The sequence below is a fragment of the Lepisma saccharinum genome, chromosome 26 (assembly GCF_977018435.1).
Source record: "Lepisma saccharinum chromosome 26, izLepSacc3.1, whole genome shotgun sequence".
Taxonomy (NCBI): domain Eukaryota; kingdom Metazoa; phylum Arthropoda; class Insecta; order Zygentoma; family Lepismatidae; genus Lepisma; species Lepisma saccharinum.
Window position 1 is genome coordinate 13,304,943 of NC_139254.1, and position 19,181 is coordinate 13,324,123.

Below are 19,181 nucleotides of genomic sequence, written 5' to 3' on the forward strand. Positions count from 1 at the left end.
AACCACCAAACAGATATCTTTAGATACAACGCGACACCTAATATTTATGCCCCATTTTGGCTCATAGCGAATTTAAATCTGGACACAAAGTTGCAAACTTAAGAAGTCACTAAACTGAAAACTTCCTTGTCAAATGATACTTCAATTTCAAAATTGCCTGAACATTACTTTTCAACAAAACATTACCCATTAAAAGATACAGACCAGCGGCGTATACTCTGGGTCATCTAGGTAATCGCAGATGACCCGGCTGTATTTCTTTTTTTAATATATATATATATATATATATATTATATATATATATATATATATATATATATATATATATATATATATATATATATATATATATATATATACATTTCTTCGCAATATTCTTCCAAACCAATTTTGATGCATACATTTCTTTGCTTCCAGCGCGCGAATGCTTCCAACCGTTTGCCGCTGAATGTCCGGGAACCTTTCTCCAGCCGGTGGAATGACGTTAGGGAATCTCACCCTGACGTCATTCCTCCCGCTTCCCTTACAACCCTTGGCGAGGAGGGAGGAGAGAGGAAAGAGGGGGAGGAAACACTGCTTCTCAGGCGCGGTGATTCCGTGCCCAGGGTAAGCTCCTTCTTGTGAGAGTCCACCGGTCGCACTCTCAACCTTCAGAGCCTTTACCGTTCCCTCCGCTGAACTAGGGAAAACATACCTGGTAGAATGCGAAGAACAGGAAAATTGAATAACATGGGCAAACCAATTCTACGCTAATTTTCACTTTACATTTGCTTCTGTCTTGCTGATTTCTGTTACTTGCACATAAATTTATCAAAAGGAAAAAGCTTAAATATTGAAGATGAAGCAAACTAAATTAAAATTCAAAGCTTAAACAATTAAAGCACCTATTTGCTGACTCCCCCTATCCTTGTATTTACAAAAATAGTGATGGTTTCTCCTCTCTAATCTTCAAAAGCAGCGATAATACTTCTTTCACGGAACTGAATATTTTTTAAAGGGAAAGGGAAAGATATCAAAAATAAATTAATTAAATATATATTAGTTAATTTAAGTTCCTATATTCTGCCTCTTTAGATTAATAGTGATGAAGATGAACGAATTAAACATAAAACAAAAAAAAAAACATCAGGCACGTAGCCAGGTGGAGGACTCGGGGGGGGGGGCTGAAATCCCCCTCCCCGAAATCCTACAAATATCTAATTTAAAAAGTGTATAGTTGTAATTAATTTTACTTCATTAGCAGGATTAAACACCTTGCATAATACGTTGTAATAATCTGAGATTCATCTTCAGGACTTCTAACCCCACTGTTTCAACTTTATGTGGCGGCTGCTAATAAGGGATGATCCCCATCCCTAAATAAAATTCTGGCTTTGGCCTGCAATGATTCGAAGTTTGAAAACCTGTGATTTCGAGCTCGGAAAGGGATTTGTTTTTATCATTCATAGGGAATTTCATTCTGAGCCAGGAACACAACAACAGAAGTTTGGCGCGTGAAACTGAATGCGTTTAGTCGTTGGCTTCGTGCTGTGCTTCGTGTTTATTATTTATTTAGGTGTTAGTGTTTGTCGTGATAGTGCTGTGTTAAAGGGTAATGGATGTGATACAAGATTTGCTGGTGAAACCTTTTGGAACAAGATCTTTTCAGGAGAAGTTGCAAATTGTAAATACAGGTAGGCCAGTGTCATTGCTTGAACTTATTTCTACACAGAAAGACAAAAATCGGGAATATGTGAGGCATTTTCGCAAGCAAATTATGACAAAACACCATGGTTGACAGGAAGTATAAGTGTTAATAAGCTTTGCTTTTTTGTTGGCCGTGCTTACTTTTCGGGGCTGAAAAGAATGTACGGACGCGTGGCGGATACTGTAATCTTTGCAACGCTTGTGCCAAACATGAAAAATCCAAAAGTCACATAACTTCCTTTGTTAAGCTGCAATCTTTCGCACAGACACGTATTGACGTGCAACTGGACAAACAGCATGCTTTGGATGTGGTACAGCACAAATAATCGGGTCCTGGAGTAAGTTGAATTTTGCACGTAAATTAATATTGCGGCTTTTTATTTCACTAGTGCACGTCTTTCATTTTATATTTTACAGGTTGTTTTTTTATAGCTTTATAATACTGTCTTTTTTTATTATTTGAAATTCTACATGTATATTAAACTGCAATAACGAGAATTAATTGATTGTGGTCGTAGCAATAAGACAAACATTCCGACACAATATTCCTAAATCCAATATGGATCCTGACATAAATTGCACGGAAACTTTTGGAGTTTGAGTATCAAGGGTCGGAGATTAACCACTCGTTAGAACCAGCATACGCCACTGATACAGACATACATTTTACCATAGTTTGTTACATATTTATGGACATATTTCAGAATTAAGATTCAAAATAAAGTTTGGATTCTACTTATCACTGTAAGCACAGGTGTACACAGAAGTAGAGCTGATGAAGCTACAATGAAAGCAGTGAAGTACTCAGGAAAAAGCCAAAGTGGTAAATCTAAACTCCCCTTAAAATGATAGTTTTTCTTGTATGTACGCATTGCTTGCATTGTAGAATTATTTTCCTGTAGTTTACGGTAAAAAAAAAAAAAAAAACAGACTGCTTCTTTTCAGTTAAGTTGCTATATTACAACAATGTAACATTGACAACATCCATTATATAACGGATTCTTTTTGTTTAAAAAATTACTAATCATTGTTATAACTGTATCTTTAGTCAAAATGAAAATAAATGTCTGATATTTGGTTTGAGTTGGTGTTTTAAGTCCACTTTATGCACAGTAAGGCTAATCGGGACTAGACCTACAGTTTAAAGTGGGATCCGAACCACTTGTGCCTCCACCGGGTATCGAACCCGGGACCCCTTGATTACAAGGCAATGAAGCCACCACTGTGCCATGGGGGAGGCCCCTTAAATGTCTGATGAAAGGAGCATGTGTTCTCCTGAAACGTCACAAAGAAAAACTGTTTTCTTATGCTTGTAATAACCGTAAACTACAGGAAAATAATCCCCTTCAAATGACCTCCAATTACAATTTTTGTTTTTGAACGACTTTTAAAAGACAGGTTAGAAAAGGTAAGTGCAAAATATTAGATATACTACCTGCCTATGCCTAGAAATTATCTATGTGATATCCACTTTTAAAATTCCAGCCTCTAATTAATAAATAAAAAAGGGCAAATGCTAGTGAGTGTGAGCAAAACAAAATGCACAGAGTAAGAAATTAACATGTCAAGCAGAGCATCTACCTAATCACGAAATGGACACAAAATTTACATAAGCGGAAATGCCACTTGTGACCACTAATTTTGATAACTCCATTGTCACATACATCAGGTGATGTTTTACATACTACAGATGAAAAACTGGTTGAAACCTTGGAAAAGCAACTTAAATAATACTGCAGTTAAGTATGCGGAAGCTTATTTTTATAACTCAGTGATGAAAGAGATAACATGAAAAAAATGCAAATAATTTTGGCCATTGTTGCATTTGTAGTCCAACCAAAAATATCCCAGAGCTCAAAAGTTCACATTCACTATAACTTCTATTACAACAATGCATGAGTTTTGGTTTGCACTAAGTCCACTGCATTCATAGAAAGGCTAATCAGGAATGGAGTTACAGTTTAAATGTGTCTCCCACGGATATTGTTCCTGGAACCATTTGATTACAAGGTGAGGACCTTACCCCCCTACACCATTGAGCAGGTAGAAAATGAACAACGCTTACCTGTTAAGCCGAGATCTCATCGGGGACGAGAATGAATGCTGCTGTCTGGATGCTTCAGCTACTGTCGGAAGAGGTCCAAATGACACATGTTTTGCCTGCTTAACAGGACTTGGTGACTGCAGGTGGGAGGGTGACTGCAAATTTAAAAAGAAACATATGACTTCATAAACAAGAAATATTGTGATGATAAATTCTTGTCGCAAAAAATAGGACCGATCCAATACCATTTTGAAGTGTTACCCATAGAGATTCTCGCCGATAGATTCTTCAAAATTGACTAATATTAGGGGCGTTAGTATTCTACTACAAACATAAGCATCTATTTAGCAGAGTTTTGCTTCAAAACATTCAAGAATTAAGTCAGAATACGGAAATACCTGTTATGTAATCACAAAATACAGTTTTTCATATAATATTGTTGCAAAATAAGTGGAAACTTTACATTTTGCATAATTTCCATGATAACGGACTCAGGAATAGTGTCACCTGGAATATTAGTGGGCCCCGCCAACCAGTGGCACATTCTCCCATGCTATCTGGTTTACCGCTGGTATAGAAACTTTCTTTTGATGGAATTGCAAGAAAATTTGAAGTGGTTGGACTGTTTTTGTTTTACTTGGTGTTTTATTTCTATTATATGTAATTAATATATAATAAACACATATACCATAAAATAAATAAGAACTGTTGCAGTAAACCAGGTCAATTATTCAGAACATGCCACTGCTGCTAACGAGCAAAACTATGGGAAAGTATTGGCATCGGTAAATAAAATCCAATCAATATTTTCCGATACCAATACATCAGAATTTGTATTGGCTCAATCCTAATGAAAATGTATTTCCTCACTTTTAACACTTAAAAACCCTTTTTTCAAGAAAAATGAGAATGGGTATGAAAATGTTTCATAAAATATTAGTCACAAATGAAATAACACTTTAGCCAAAAAAAAAAAAAAATGATATGATATGATGTCTATATCACTAGAGTACCAATTAATCTGTCCCATCGCTAGGGACATTGAATTTTCGCGATGCACGAAATTGCAAAATATGAAAAAAAGATGCAATTTTGAAAATTCTGGACGTAATTACACCCCCCCAATGATGAAATATGCATGAGTTTTATTCGCGAAGTAATGCGAAATGTGTGCTTTTCCACAAAATGAACGCTTTTTCGCGAAATAACTGTGAAATATCATCAAATTAAGTAGAAAATATGCAAAAACCGGCAATCGAGGTTGTGTGCGCAAACTGTCGATTTGTAACGAAACGTTTGCCTAAAGTTTCCTACCACTTGCAGCTGAAGAATGTTTTATCTTCGATCACATCAGGAAGACAGGATTTCCCATGCACATAATCTCAGTTCGAAAACTTCGCTCCCTGTCAAGCTGCATTCCTTTCTTCCCCCGAATGCCTACTCAACTTCCAGTTTCATTGAACTTGCTAGCTGTAGCAGCGATAAGATTAGTCTTTTTTTTTCCACCGCTGGTATATACCATTGATCTAACATTTTATTTACCGCTCTCCTGTTTTTATTTACCATAAATTTGTCTCCCTACCCATCGCTAATTATCATTATCGATCACAATAATAATACTGAAATAGAAGTGACTACACAGCATTTTGCAAAGCTACAGGGTGTCTATACCAATATTCATGACTTTCTTCTTTCCTTTCTTAATATTTATTTAATCACCTCATACTTAGGTTTAATTGGAAATTAAGAAAATATATATTTTTATTCAATGAAAAACTCAAACCACAAGGCCGTTCATGACGAAAACTGAAGCTTTACTTTTACAAGAGATTTAGACTTGCCTGGCCACATTATTAAATATTTTTACAAAATTTACAAAACATCACACATATTCTGTTCGCCATGCCTTTGCAAACTCCGTTTCCCCCATCGGAGGCAAAACCACAACCATAAATCTTGGAGTGTAGTACGCACCAACAAAGAAAGGCTGGTTCACAGTTGACAAGCATCCGACCACCCACTCTCTCCCCACTTAAACAGAGCAGGGTGGAGGGAGCCGGGCATTCTTCCCTGGTTCGTTTCACTGTTGTTGTTTTTTTCAAGGGTAGCAAAATATTCAGTCCAGTCCCTTCCATCAATGCCAGCGACAGTAACATCTCGATGAACAGAGGACAATTTCATCAAATCTCGATGTTTTCGGCTTTCATTACGTCTATTAATTATAGTCATTATTATTATACATATTCAAACTTACATTCAAAAACTGTAAACCAATGCCAAGTTCAACAAAAGATTGTTTTTATAAAGTTTACTTTATGCCCAAAAAGGCTAATCGGGGTTGAACCTACAGCTGAAAGTGGGATCCAAACCACAATGTGCATGCCCTGGGTAAGGAATTCTGCACCTCTTGATTTCAGAGCGACGTTATCATTACGTCCTGTAGAAGGCCCAGTTCAATGAGAGAGATTCCAAAATAGAAAACTTTGGTTTCTCAGTGGTTTGATTGATTGATTTGCTTTATTTTACTTTGCTTTTTGTGCCACTTTTGTCTAATTTGCGAATATGGACATGTGTGATGATATGATGAAATTAATGAATGGACACTCGCAAACATCATGCCCATGTCAGGATTCGAATCCGGAACCCATGGTGTCCGTAGCATGATGTGCTAACCACTCCACCACGGGCCGGCTGGTTTCTCAGTGGGTTAACACTTGTGACTGTGAAGAGTACAGAGTAGAGAATATAATCGCCTTGTAAACTGCATCCCTAATTCGATATGGAGTGGAGATGCTCTACATGCTGGTTCATATATTACATTGATTGATTTGGTGTTGTAAGTCCACTTTATGCACAGTAAGGCTAATCGAGACTGGACCTACAGTTTAAAGTGGGATCCTAACCACTATGTGCCTTCATCAAAATTTTAAATGTAATACTAGGTGTATATATAATATTAATAACTTAATTTCGGCTTTGCTCAAAATGCTATCATCCATCATCATTCATTAGTACAGTGTGCTACGACACCATGGTTTTTGGGTTCAGATCTCAACCTGAGTGTCCCCCATCCCATGCACAAGTAAGTGCCCTTTAAACCTTCCCCTTTTCATTTATATTAATGCATGCAAACACTTGCAAAACAATTTCTTCCTCCCAACAAGATTACACACACCAAATAAAAGAGACTGGAAGGTTTTTTCCTGTCCCTCAGGCAGGTTTTTCTCTTTCAAATGCAATAATACTTCGCCCCTATTTTTCTTTCTTCTTCCTTCCTTTTTTTTCTTCTCAATGAGGTATGCCGAAAGGTGGCAGAAGTTAGGTTTGCAACACACACTAGGTGCACTCTCAAGTAATTAACAACATTACTAACCACATGAATCATGCCATACACAAGGAGGGCTCTCTAGATTTTGGTTCTACTGTACCTCCCTCACAAGTAGTAGGGCCCAAGAGAGGCTGCCATCAAACTGCAGTGCTGGTTGAGATGAGATGGGCCCCACTCAATACGGCAGAGAGCTTTGGGGGCCGTGTTGTCATTATCATTGTCATTTGTTTCTGCACTTCAATCCCTGAAGATGAGAGTGACGTTAGCTCTCAACTGCTGGGAAGCCAATCTGGAAATCACCTGGCTGATTGCCCGAGAAAACCTCTTCCATCATTTCTAAAACTTACTATTACTACTAATTTGGGAAACAGCATTTTAACAATGTAACCAGAATATACCTCTCCTAATTAAAAATATCTCCGTCACATAACCGGACTTCACTGCAATTTAAAAAAAAAACTTTCTATGGTGCCTTTTTGCCAGCCTCTCTCCTCCTTCTCGCTACGGGCCTGTCTTCATCTCTCCCCCAACATGACACCGGGCGATGCAGTGACCATACCCAGAGGAGGGTTGGCTGCTGACACCCGCGAAGAGGGAAAAGATTTGGCAACGTTTCGACTGTCAACAGAGGTATGCTTTGAAAGCATAATTTCTCCACCAACCTATTAATTGCTTGACTGGTAAACACCCTGTTCTACACAGGCAGGGATCAATGGGAAGGGCAGGGTGAAAGGGGCGATCGCCCCTCCCAACTGCCACGTTTTAGGATGTATTATTATGCCTGATAATATTCAAGACTCGTTTAAGAGGCTCTAGAAGTTCACTGTATGCTCATGATAGGCCAATCGGAACTGGACCTACAGTTTAAATTTGGATCAGAACGAGTCTACAAGGTGCCTTAAATGGAAATGGGACCTGAGAACACTGCAGAGAATGCATTTTTTATTTCTTTGTTTATTCATTTTACTCCTCATATCTGACCTTCAGTTCACCTTGACAATGAGAAGAATTATGATAACAACAGGGACGTAGCAAAGGGTGGGTGAAGGGGCCTCGCGTCCCATGGGCTTATTATTTTTTTTAAAAAAATGTAATAGAGGTGAGAAAAATAGATGAAAAGGTCTAATTTTTGTGGGCGATAAAACTACAATATTATGTTTTTAACCAGTTATAAATTCTAGTGAAACATTATATTTTGAATGAATACGTCAACTATTTAGTATTTTATATAAACCAGGTGGTAGCAATCTGATTTTAGAATATTCAGGAAGCCAAAACAACAACAATGAAACATTATCTTTCAAAGGTTGATAAGGATAAACACAACTTTTGACGTCTCATTATTTAGCTTTTCAAGAACATCGAGAAACATTATACACAGCAGAACAACAGAAAATGAAGGAAACTTCACGTATTTGGTGAAATTTCTTTCGAAATATGACAGATTACCACAAGAACATTTCAGACATACACAATTAAAATCAGATTCACAATAATTATTCACGTTCTGAAATTCAAAATGAACTGATACAGGTGAAGAGCAAGGATGTCAAAATGGCTATATTAAAAAAAAAAAAGTAAAATTGGCTAAGTCCAGAGATTTACTAACTTCACGTCAGTTTCAATATTTACTTTCAGTTCGAAACTACTTCTTTTACATTCTAGATTATTTTGTAACTAAAAGTGACCTAACACAAAACAGCACAACAATGCTTAACATGCAACAGTTATTGTTCATTGTTGAAGCTCGTTACAGTAGCTATGAAACGACATCCAAAAACTAACGACCAGACACGCATAAGAATTATATTGTAGTAAACCTTCAACATCGGATTTCCATTCAAACGTGGAGAGGTGCTGTCAGCTGCAGGATAGTAGCTACGTACATTTTTGAATTTTATTATTTTCAGTCACTTTTCTGTAATTTCTGGCTAATAGCGATGATGTGATTAAAGAAAGAACGCTTTACGAGGACACCCATGCCAAGATCGAGACTAGAATACGGGAACTCCTGCGGCAAGATCTAAAGTCAGCCACTTAACACACTCTGTCACCGAACCAACGCGTTTGTGTTATTAATGCTACATTGATTGGCTTATTTTACTTCACTTTTATGCCACTTTTGGCTACTCGCGAAGATGATGATGATGTTACAGTCACAATGAACACCCATTCTCAGGCCGGCATTTGAACCAGGGACCCTTATTAATGCTATATATGTTCAAAGGCAGGGACCCTTATTAATGCTACATATGTCCAAAGATGTTTGTCTGCAAAATAGATAAACCCTGTGGCCAACAAGATGTCAGTTAGACTGCCCCTAGTACTCACAGAATCGCACCACCACTGCTGTATACAGCTTCATAGATTAGATTGCAGAATAAATGGTAGTTATTCTCCTTATCTGCTATTTTATCTACTAGTTATATCCTGTGTGTTATATTTTGTTAGCTAACAAAATATAACACACAGGATTTTGCTGAAGTAACTTGGATTCTTGCTGAAACAAGATTATGCCTTGTTTCCATATTAAACACACTATAGTTGCTAACCAAGGCAGTTTCTTTTAAAAATTAAAAGCACTTTATGTTTCCACCCTATATCTCATGGATTCTTGTTATTTGGATGGCAAGAAAAACTGTAGGATCTCTCCCGATAAGGTTTTTCCTTACCATTTGGTAGAAGACCTCGTGGAAGTTCCACCTAGGACAATGGGCCTGCCTCTGGTTTTGTGGCCCTATACTAGGTGTGATAGTACATTAAGTTTTCCAAGCTAGTACGAGTTTGTCTGCTCTGGAATATTGCTGGGTCGGGAAGGTCCTATGTTTGCTCAACATCCACTGTTGTTATGCTGGGGTGAACTTGACCAGCTTGCCACAGTAAAATTACAGTAATAACAGTAATCCCTGAGATTTTTCCACGTCACTTCAGGGAATTGTAGGTGTGTAATGAAGTAAGTCTTGATAGCCAGTGTGTATGTAGGTATGCAGATAGTGGGTATATAATGTAACTAACGGTTTTCCTTTTGGGTCTGCGAAGTAATTCCTTAAGCTTGTAGATTAGGTTGAGTGATAGGTATTTCAAGTACTTTGTGCAATTTTTATTACCTTAGATTTAACCATGTCAATATTTGCAGACTCAAAAGGAAGAATAGTGTATTACAAGAGATTGCTGTGGACATGAAAGCAAGATCTTGTCATACACAGATGCAATCGACATTTATATCAAGTGTATTGCAAGTGATATATCAAGTCGATTTCAGTTGGGTCTCCGGTGCATGGCTGTAACGTACAAATGGCCTTGCGTCCCTCTTCCAACTTAAAAAAAGAGGCCCTCACAGATGGTAGAGACGTTGACGGCGTTGTGAGGCTTTGAACTGACATCTACCTGTACCAGTTGGCCATACCTTTTCAGGACCTTGATAGACATAGATTGCCCACGAACCATATCAGATGGAAAGCACATCAAGATGTCTAACTTCACGGCCTCAAAATCAACAACGCAAGGATCCATTATAGGTCCCGAATTGTGGAATCTAAACTTGGAGCCATCTCTCAAAAAAATTAGAAATATTTCAGAAATCAAAAGCACAATAGACTTTGCAGATCACGTAATAATTGTTATGGAAGGTAACATAACATAGTTGGAAAGATAGACCAGTATTGCGATAATCTCTCTTGAGCACTGGTGTGATACAACGAAATTGATGATTGCAACCCAGAAGACCCACTTTATAATCCTAAAGGGTAAGCTGAATGCTAATAAACATCTACAAATAAAACTCAGGGGAAAATTTTAGAAGAGTCAAGGAAGCTAAATATCTAATGTCAAATTACGACAAATGCAACGATGACTTCGAAAGTTGAGCCTATAATAAATAAATTGGTAGCAATAGGTTCGAACACATTCAGACTCCCTATGTCGCTTATAAACACATATTTATTCATAATCTACAAGGGGTGTAAGGGGTGATTCTTCTACGTAGTACACCCAATTGACAACCTCATTTCCATGTAGTACACCCTGGACTGCATTTTGAGGACTAACGAGGCTCTGGCAGCTGGGCCCTATGGCCAGTATAATACTGGGTGTTTCCCTGTGTTTTGTCCTTATGTGTGCTGAGTGCCCCTTTGTAGCCTCAGTCAGAATGTTTTAATATTATAGTTACACGACATTACAGTCATTTTAGTTATAGTAACGTGCTGGACCCCGTATAATGTGACGGGTGCAAAATAGCCTTTAACCTTTAGGAGCCAAAGGCCATTTTCACAGGTAACCCCCTTCATGTCCAAGCCGATTTTGAGCAAAATGCAGTTTCAATTAAATAAGTGTAGATCGGAGGCATGAATAATATACCATTGTACGCGGAATAAACCGGAGATTCAGACTATATAAAATGTATGCAAATTCGGCATATATGTGGCAGGCAGGGGAGGGAGAACCCCCAAAATTCTAAAACTTCGGAAAAAATGGGGATTTTCCCCCTCCCCCCAAGAAAAAAGTACATGACAGTGTCGACATGCACATGGAAATTATCGCTGGCATGTAAGGAACACAAAAATATTTGCATTATTATCGTATGACCAATGTAACGTGAGTTGTACCCCCAAAAAGTAATGGTCAGCATGCCACTGATTCAAGCTTCAAAATGCAGTGTTATCTTGAAATGACTGTAGCTCAGAGGCTAATTGCCCTAGAGAGATGAATGATATACCGTTGTACGCAGAATGTATCACAGATTGAGATGATATAAAATGTATGCACATTCGGCATATATATGGGGGGAGGGGAAATCCCCCCCAAATATATTTTTTTAAAAAATTGGAGTTTCCCCCCCCCCCCCCCCCCCGAAAAAAAAAGGACGGAAAACATTCCTTTTGACCTCGGGTACCGATAAACAAACTTCATTCGAATGCAGTTTCCAGGGGTGAAGAAAACTCATTGCTTTAGAAAAACAAAGCCGGTCTTCCTTTGTCGGCACAATTTTTCCCTTGAAAAAAGACACAAAAAAAGAAGTCTCCTTTTTCCTGCCATTTTCATGAAAAAAAATGTGCAATCATCATTTCTTTTAAATACATGTGTTAACAACAATATGAAAAAAGAAATTTGCCAAAAATAGCGAAGTTATAAAGTAAAAACTACGACCTTGACAAAGTGTCTTCATCGAGACGATTGAGCACCCGAGGGTCACCTAAGAGCAACTCGATCGAGACGATCGGGCACCTCGAGGTTAAGTGCTGACACACCCAAAATTTTAAATTCATCATCACAAATGAAGACCAAATAATCAAAAACAGAAATGCCATATACTGATGCAAGGAAGGCCAAGAAGAGAGAATTTACAAAGTATTTGACAGGATGCCCTTACCATTGCAGAATTAACTCCCAGATAATCCAGAAGTGAAAGGAAGAATGGACTAACAGCCTCCACGGCAGGAGACTATACCACTTCTTCCCATGTATAAGAGATGCTGATAATGACATATTGCTGTCTTTGACGTCTCCGACGACGAACGGACACTTCACTTACGGTAAATGGTCGACCAGAATCACAGTTTCTAAATTCCTCAGCACACCCAATAACTGTATGTTTAAGTGCTGCATCATATGAGTGATGCTTCTTTCCCTCCATTTTTAATCTCAGTTCGATGTGCACTTTGCAAAAGCTGGCTCACTAATCACAGATTTACAGGATCGCCATCATAAGACTCACAGAGTTCTCTACTAAAAATAGACACTCTTTGTTGTGAAATGTTGAATGTTCAAACACAACAAATTTGAAGGAAACAGAATTTCGTCAAGAGTAATTTTTTTAACAATACTTGTACTTCGGTAAAACATAAGAGGAGAAAACTTGATTACTGAAATTTGCAAATACTTCATTCCATATTACACTAATACCATGGTATATTTACCCACAGAGCTAGAATTCAGCCACCAGCCCCTTTTCCTCAGGAGCACTGGCGAACGCAGGATTTTATTTCCGATTTTATGTACCGAAATATTGCAACTAAGCACACAGAGCCTGAGAGCAATGAATTATTTAGTGTTTATAGAAAATATGTCAGAAATAAATAAAGTACAGCAAGTTTTTGCTTCAGAATCACAGCTTCGTGGCATGGAATACACATTAAATACAGCGGTCGCAAAAATTGCTATAGTAAATACTAATACAAACAAGCAGGATTCTATATTACAAAAAATGTTTCAAATCTTATCAGAAAAAGGTATAAATATTTTAAATACTGCCATCTCAAAAGTAAAGGTGGCTGTTTTGGTAGATGATATACATAAAGAATCAGCCATGCGCAGTTTGCATACTGCTTTTGGTTTGGATTGTAAGGAGTGAGCGGCGGTATTGTAACGGTGGGGGTGCTTTCTGGGGGGGGGGGGGTAAGGGTACTTTAAGGAGGCTTTGCATTTGCCACTCAGTTCTTCACTGCTTTTATTTGAAAATGTTAATTTTCTCAAAATTTCGGAGGGAGCTGTAGCTCCTTCAGCCTCCCCCCCTCTCTGTGTAAGTCATTGCTCAGGAGCCAGCTCTGTTTTTTCTTTGCAAATATGGTCTAAGAAAGCCATGAATCCAACTAAGATAAAGATACACATTTGAAATATGATCTTAAAACATTTTATTAATTGGATTGGATTAAAAGTAATTAATTCTTGTGCGGGAGTGACCTTCCTCAAGAAGGTTCAACTGGTACTAACATGAAAAACCATGCAATAAGCATGAAAAAAATATATGGCATGTTTATTGTTATTTTATTAATATTACACGTGATACAGAAAACACACGAACATTAAAAAACACATACACTTCTAGTTATTGTTATTTTTTTTTTAAAAAAAAAGGCAATGGAAATTTCCATATGCAAACTTGAATTTTTTTATTTTTTTTTAGCACTGAATTTGAAAATTCAGGCAGCAGATGCAAAATTTTCAGGAGTCCTGTATTCTTCTACCCCTGTTTATGTATACATAGCTACTCTGATCAATACGCCATCAAATCCAAGGTTCATCTAAGATCAAAGACCCGAGAAAAAGGTGTGCCTGGAATTCTAGATTTCATAATACCTTTGCTGACGTGTGCCTGAATATTTTGTATCTATGCACCTTGAAATGTAAATTTTAAAGAACGGATCGGGGCTTTGCACTCTGATCTCACCCAGGCCTCGCAATATGTTGCTACGCCAATGGATAATAATAATAACCATCTATTTCACCATGAAGCCCTTAAAAGAACTAATCCCTAGAGTATATTTGTCTCCTGCTAAAAGAACTATATCGCTATTGTTCATATGAAACAGTGCAATTGTAGGTTCTGTGAGGTACCAGACTCTGAAATTCACCCCTCCCAACAGTAATTTCTGGATCCGCCACTGGTTATAGAACTATATTGTATTCATACATTGAATTGTATGAAACTATGACACGTTCAACTTACCCCTGCAGCTGCTTCTCCCATTAGATAAGGTGGAAGAAACGGTCCAGTACCACCAGGTGATGTTGGACTTTCTGGTGTTTTGGGTGATCCAAGAGCCATGGGTTCCATCTCTTGCATTTGTCAAATCTAGTCTGAAAATAAATTAATAAGAGGTCATAGTGTTCATGTGAGAATTTATTTAAATTAAAAATTGATTAGTTTCACAGCCTGAACAAGTTATATTACTGTAACATACCAGTTAACAAGTTATATTACTGTAACATACCAGTTAACCTGTTAATAAATTTTCCAGAACATACATACATAACCACATACAGCAGTATTCTTACTCTCAGACCTCTGGATGAGCCACTTTCCTGTTTTGAAAGAACCCGAGAGGGAAAGATGAGCATGAATATTAATCAATTTCTTATGAATAAATATCAACTTTACAAAACCAATTAGTTTCTCCTTACTTCCACAATAATTTCCCAGTACTCTAAATGACTTTCCTAATACTACAAAACTCGTGAAAATCATTAAACATTCAGAAACATTACCTAAGTGTCTCGTATTCCCATAAGAGCAAATGTTGGAATACTGAATCCCTGAATATAGCATGACCACACAGAACATAATGCACCAGTGTGCAACAACAATCATCAAAATGGTTAAATCTGGTGCCTCTTGACCCTCTGTACCCCTTTGAGAAAGTGAAATATATTACATGGGTTATGAAGGTTGTGTTGTTTATGCTGTTGTTTTTAGCTTGCAGAAATGTGTTATAGTGAAGTAAAGTATACGTCACAATACCTAAGTGTGAAGCAGAGGAGCCAGACAGCTTTGCACAAGTGAACATAGAACCCAACACGACATTCCACAACAGCAGCAGACATAAGAAAACATAGGAAACCAAAATTGAAGTGAAATTACCATTAGGCATGTTAGATTAATTGGTGTTTATAATTTTGGAGCGAATTTACAATACTGGAACCCTCCCCGATTTTTGTAATATTTCGCATACTCACTAATTGAGGCTTCCTAATCACGAATTTGAAGTTAAAATTTGGGGGTCACGTGTAGAAATTGCAAAATAAGCTAAATTGAGAGGTCCGCGATCAGAACAGAAACCCTGGATTTCTCCATGAAAACAATGGTTATTGCAATATTTTAAGTTTCAGAATGAAATTTATATATTCCTGGGAATGAGTTTACAATACCGGACCACTCTCCAATTTCTATGAAATTTCACCTACTCAGTAATTGTGAACTCCTAATCACGAATCTGCATGTAATAATTGGCGGTCGAGTATGGAAATCTAGAAAAAAAACGAAATAAACTATGTTTTCTTAACGTAACGTAACCCTACCATAAGAACAGTAGCTCCACGGAACACGCCATCACCCCCCCCCCCCGAAATGGGTGTCACTTATCGCACAACACTTCAGCAACAGTGTCTTCTGGCATCACGGGAGAGACCTTTTTCATGTTAGGCAAGACAAGGTATAGTTCTCTTACCGAAAATATTAATTTTTCTTCGTATTTATGCTAATGAAACCTAACCTAACCTCGTAGGCATTCCTCGTCTGACCTCAATATTTAAGGTAGCCAGATTGTTGTGCATAAAGGAAGACCATTAATGAATTGCGAAAGAAAGATGGTTCTGAACTGCTGTGTATGGACAATCACCGTGGTAAATCGCAAGGTTATTTTACAAGTTCTACACATAAATATATAATTTTAACAAGTGACCGCCAAATATGAACTACAAATACGTCATCAGGACACCGAAATTATATAGAAATTGGAGTATTGTAAACTCATGCCTATTCCTGATATTACTACGACACCGAATTTTAACTATGCTTCCCTAACCTAACCTTACCGTGAATGGTTTGGGGCTATCCATGAATGGTTTGTGTGGCAACACTTCATGGTTCTACGACCCATAATTTTAACTATGTTTGCCTAACCTAACCTAAATTTACCGAGAATGGTTCGTGGGGCTATCTATGAATAGTTTGTGGGTCAATTGCGGGGTTTCTGTTACGATCGCGGACCACTCAATTTCTACGCATGGCCCCCAAATTTTAACATCAAATTCGTGATTAGGAGGCCTAAATTAGTGAGTATGCAAAATATTACAAAAATCGGGGACTGGTCCGGTATTGATACGACTGTTATGTTTGGTACCGATAGCAAATTTCAACATTTTTGTTACATTAAGAGTGCTAAGTTTGATGGTGTGGTCTCTCGCACCTGTTCTCTAGCTATTTGACTGTGCATACAACCGGTTTTAACCAATAAAAATCTACGAAAGTACTCCGAGATGGCAGGTTTTAACTTGCGCGGACCATACTTTATGATCAAATATCTCCATTATTGTTTTCCGCATGCTGGAACAAATTCTATATTACGTACAACATAGAAATCTGTAGATTTTAGAAAAAAATCAACGTAATTCTCGAGGGGGTACAGAGACGACACAACGGGCCAAAATCCATTTCCATATGTAGTGGGTAATACATCATTTTTGACAGATACCTGTTGGAATTCCTACGCTCGTGACATTAATTATTTCCCAAATACCAACTAGTAATGGTATATCTGCCACCCGCATTGCTCACATGAATCATAAACATGTAATTATTGCTGTGGAAAAGATAACGTCAGTTCGTCAAACGAAGTTCATTTCTCAAAAAGGCAAAAAATGCGAACATGTTACGATCTGTGTTCTCGGATCAAGTATCTGATTACCGGATGGGAGAAAATATACTCAAATTGTGGTTAGAAAAAATATCTGACGAATGACAAAAATTACTCGATCTTTCTTGTTCACGAATTTATCTCTTTTTGGGACCACAAAATTACAAGCAGATACTATTACTTTTTTTCTGATGTAAAGAGAAATAAAAATACCCAGAGAACACCTGTTCATACATACGAGTTTGAATTTAGCAAAGTTTCAAATACAACAATTTAAACCTTGGACAGTTCACAGAACCACTGGTGGTGATGAAAGTGTAAATTCCTATTTCTTCCTTACCAGAAATAGTGATAGGTATTCTTCATCTTGCTGCTCGTACGATACGTCCAATGTGTTTCTTTATACAGCATATTTGCAGAAGATACAATATAATGTTGGCCCTACTACCATCCTACGTTTACATCATGGTTACATGAAATGAAACGCCGCATGATTCGATAAGCTGAAATATTTCTCTCCCATCGCAGTATCGAGAGAGGAAACTTACTGTACCGATAGTGACTTTGATGAGACCGAATGAGAAGCAAGTATTTTCAACCTATTTCCGACATAAAATAAAAAATGTCGCGGGAGGAAGGGTCGCCAACAACAAATGAGCAAAACGAAAAAAAAAAAGTTGAAAAGATTAAATGATGTGACCAGTGGCGGAGCGTGACCTTTCCAACAGTGTAAGCCTATTTTGATGAAGATTATTTCCCGTTCTGCTTATTTTTGGGCTGACATGGTTAGTCATTTATCCACATACATCGACCCTCCCATTTTTTCAGAACACTTACCTGGAATTTTTCACCAAATTAAAAATTCTGGATAAATCCCTGGGATTGGTGTTTTCTTTGCTAGGCTGTGTGTATCTCCTACATTTCAACTGATAATTAAGTCAGTCTTATTCCTATGACAATAAGTAATGTAACGATAAAAAATATGCAAAGTTAGATAAAATTAATAATAATGAAGAAACGAAAACAGAAGGAAACAGAAAAGTGCTGAATACTTTTTACAACCGCATAACCAAGTATCAGCTTCGTACCCTGAATCACAAAATCGGCGCACTTTATTTTTTGTTTCTGTTACTATGCCTGCTAGAGAAGGAAGGGGGGGCCTACCTACATCCACAAGTTTCTTGTTGGCAGCAAAATCCTTGCTGGATAACGGTGTCTTCAATACGTTATCCACCTCACCGCACAATCACACTCATTTTATTTCATAATGCACTTCAGTATCACACCACAGCACAGGGACGACAGTCCGCTTTCAATAGATGGAACAAGAAGTGGAAACAAAAAGAAACCAGATCCAAAATCGGTCACTGCTCAAAGCAGTGATCTTTCGGACTGTGATGGGAATATCCCTTTCGGATATAAATAAATCCCCTCTCTTGCCTTACAATTCCCTATATTTAGTAAAAAAGAATACAATATTAATTATAAAAGAAATGCTCACTAATTGTAGGGACATATCCAGATATTTCTATTAAAGGACATGTAAGTGCTTTCTTAGGATAATGTAAAAGCAAATCTAGCACCTAAAAGATCATAAACAGGCTTTTCGAACACTGTTCGAAAAGTGTTTGAATCACGGACTACGTAATTAATAATATTTGGTTCACATTTGACATGAGATTTGTAAAATTGGTTAAATCTTCAGCTTTCATTAACATTTATTTATTTATTAATTTTTGCACTTTTTAGCTCAATTATTACCAGCTGAGTTCATACATAAACGAAAAACAGAGCTCTTAATATATCTTATGTTTACGCTTTCCTACAAGCTAAAAACAGAAACAAGAATTTAGCACATCAATGTGTATCTAGTTTTCCAGTATTATCCAAATTTTAAGATAATACGTTTATAACACTGGTTTACACGTCAATTTTTGCAGGCGGTATAAAAAGGTACGGGGAGTTTTTAAATTTCCTGCAGTAAATGACAGTT

The 19,181-nt window shown here is 37.4% G+C and overlaps 1 protein-coding gene across 4 annotated transcripts in view; it reads right to left on the reverse strand.

The window, feature by feature from the left end:
* The window catches only part of Nup35 (nucleoporin 35), a 38,079-nt gene extending 20,584 nt beyond the window's left edge, over positions 1-17,495 (reverse strand). The window contains exons 1-3 of one of the 4 annotated variants that reach the window (XM_083112528.1): positions 17,427-17,495; positions 14,503-14,633; positions 3,752-3,885 (exon numbers count right to left, since the gene is read on the reverse strand). In XM_083112528.1, the coding sequence (XP_082968654.1) occupies positions 3,752-3,885; positions 14,503-14,619 (251 nt within the window). In that variant the 5' untranslated portion in view covers positions 14,620-14,633; positions 17,427-17,495. Of the gene's footprint in view, positions 1-3,751; positions 3,886-14,502; positions 14,634-17,109; positions 17,129-17,401 lie in introns of those variants that run through there. The other 3 variants (XM_083112529.1, XM_083112530.1, XM_083112531.1) reach the window with 3 other exon arrangements.
* Positions 17,496-19,181: the final 1,686 nt, after the last annotated feature.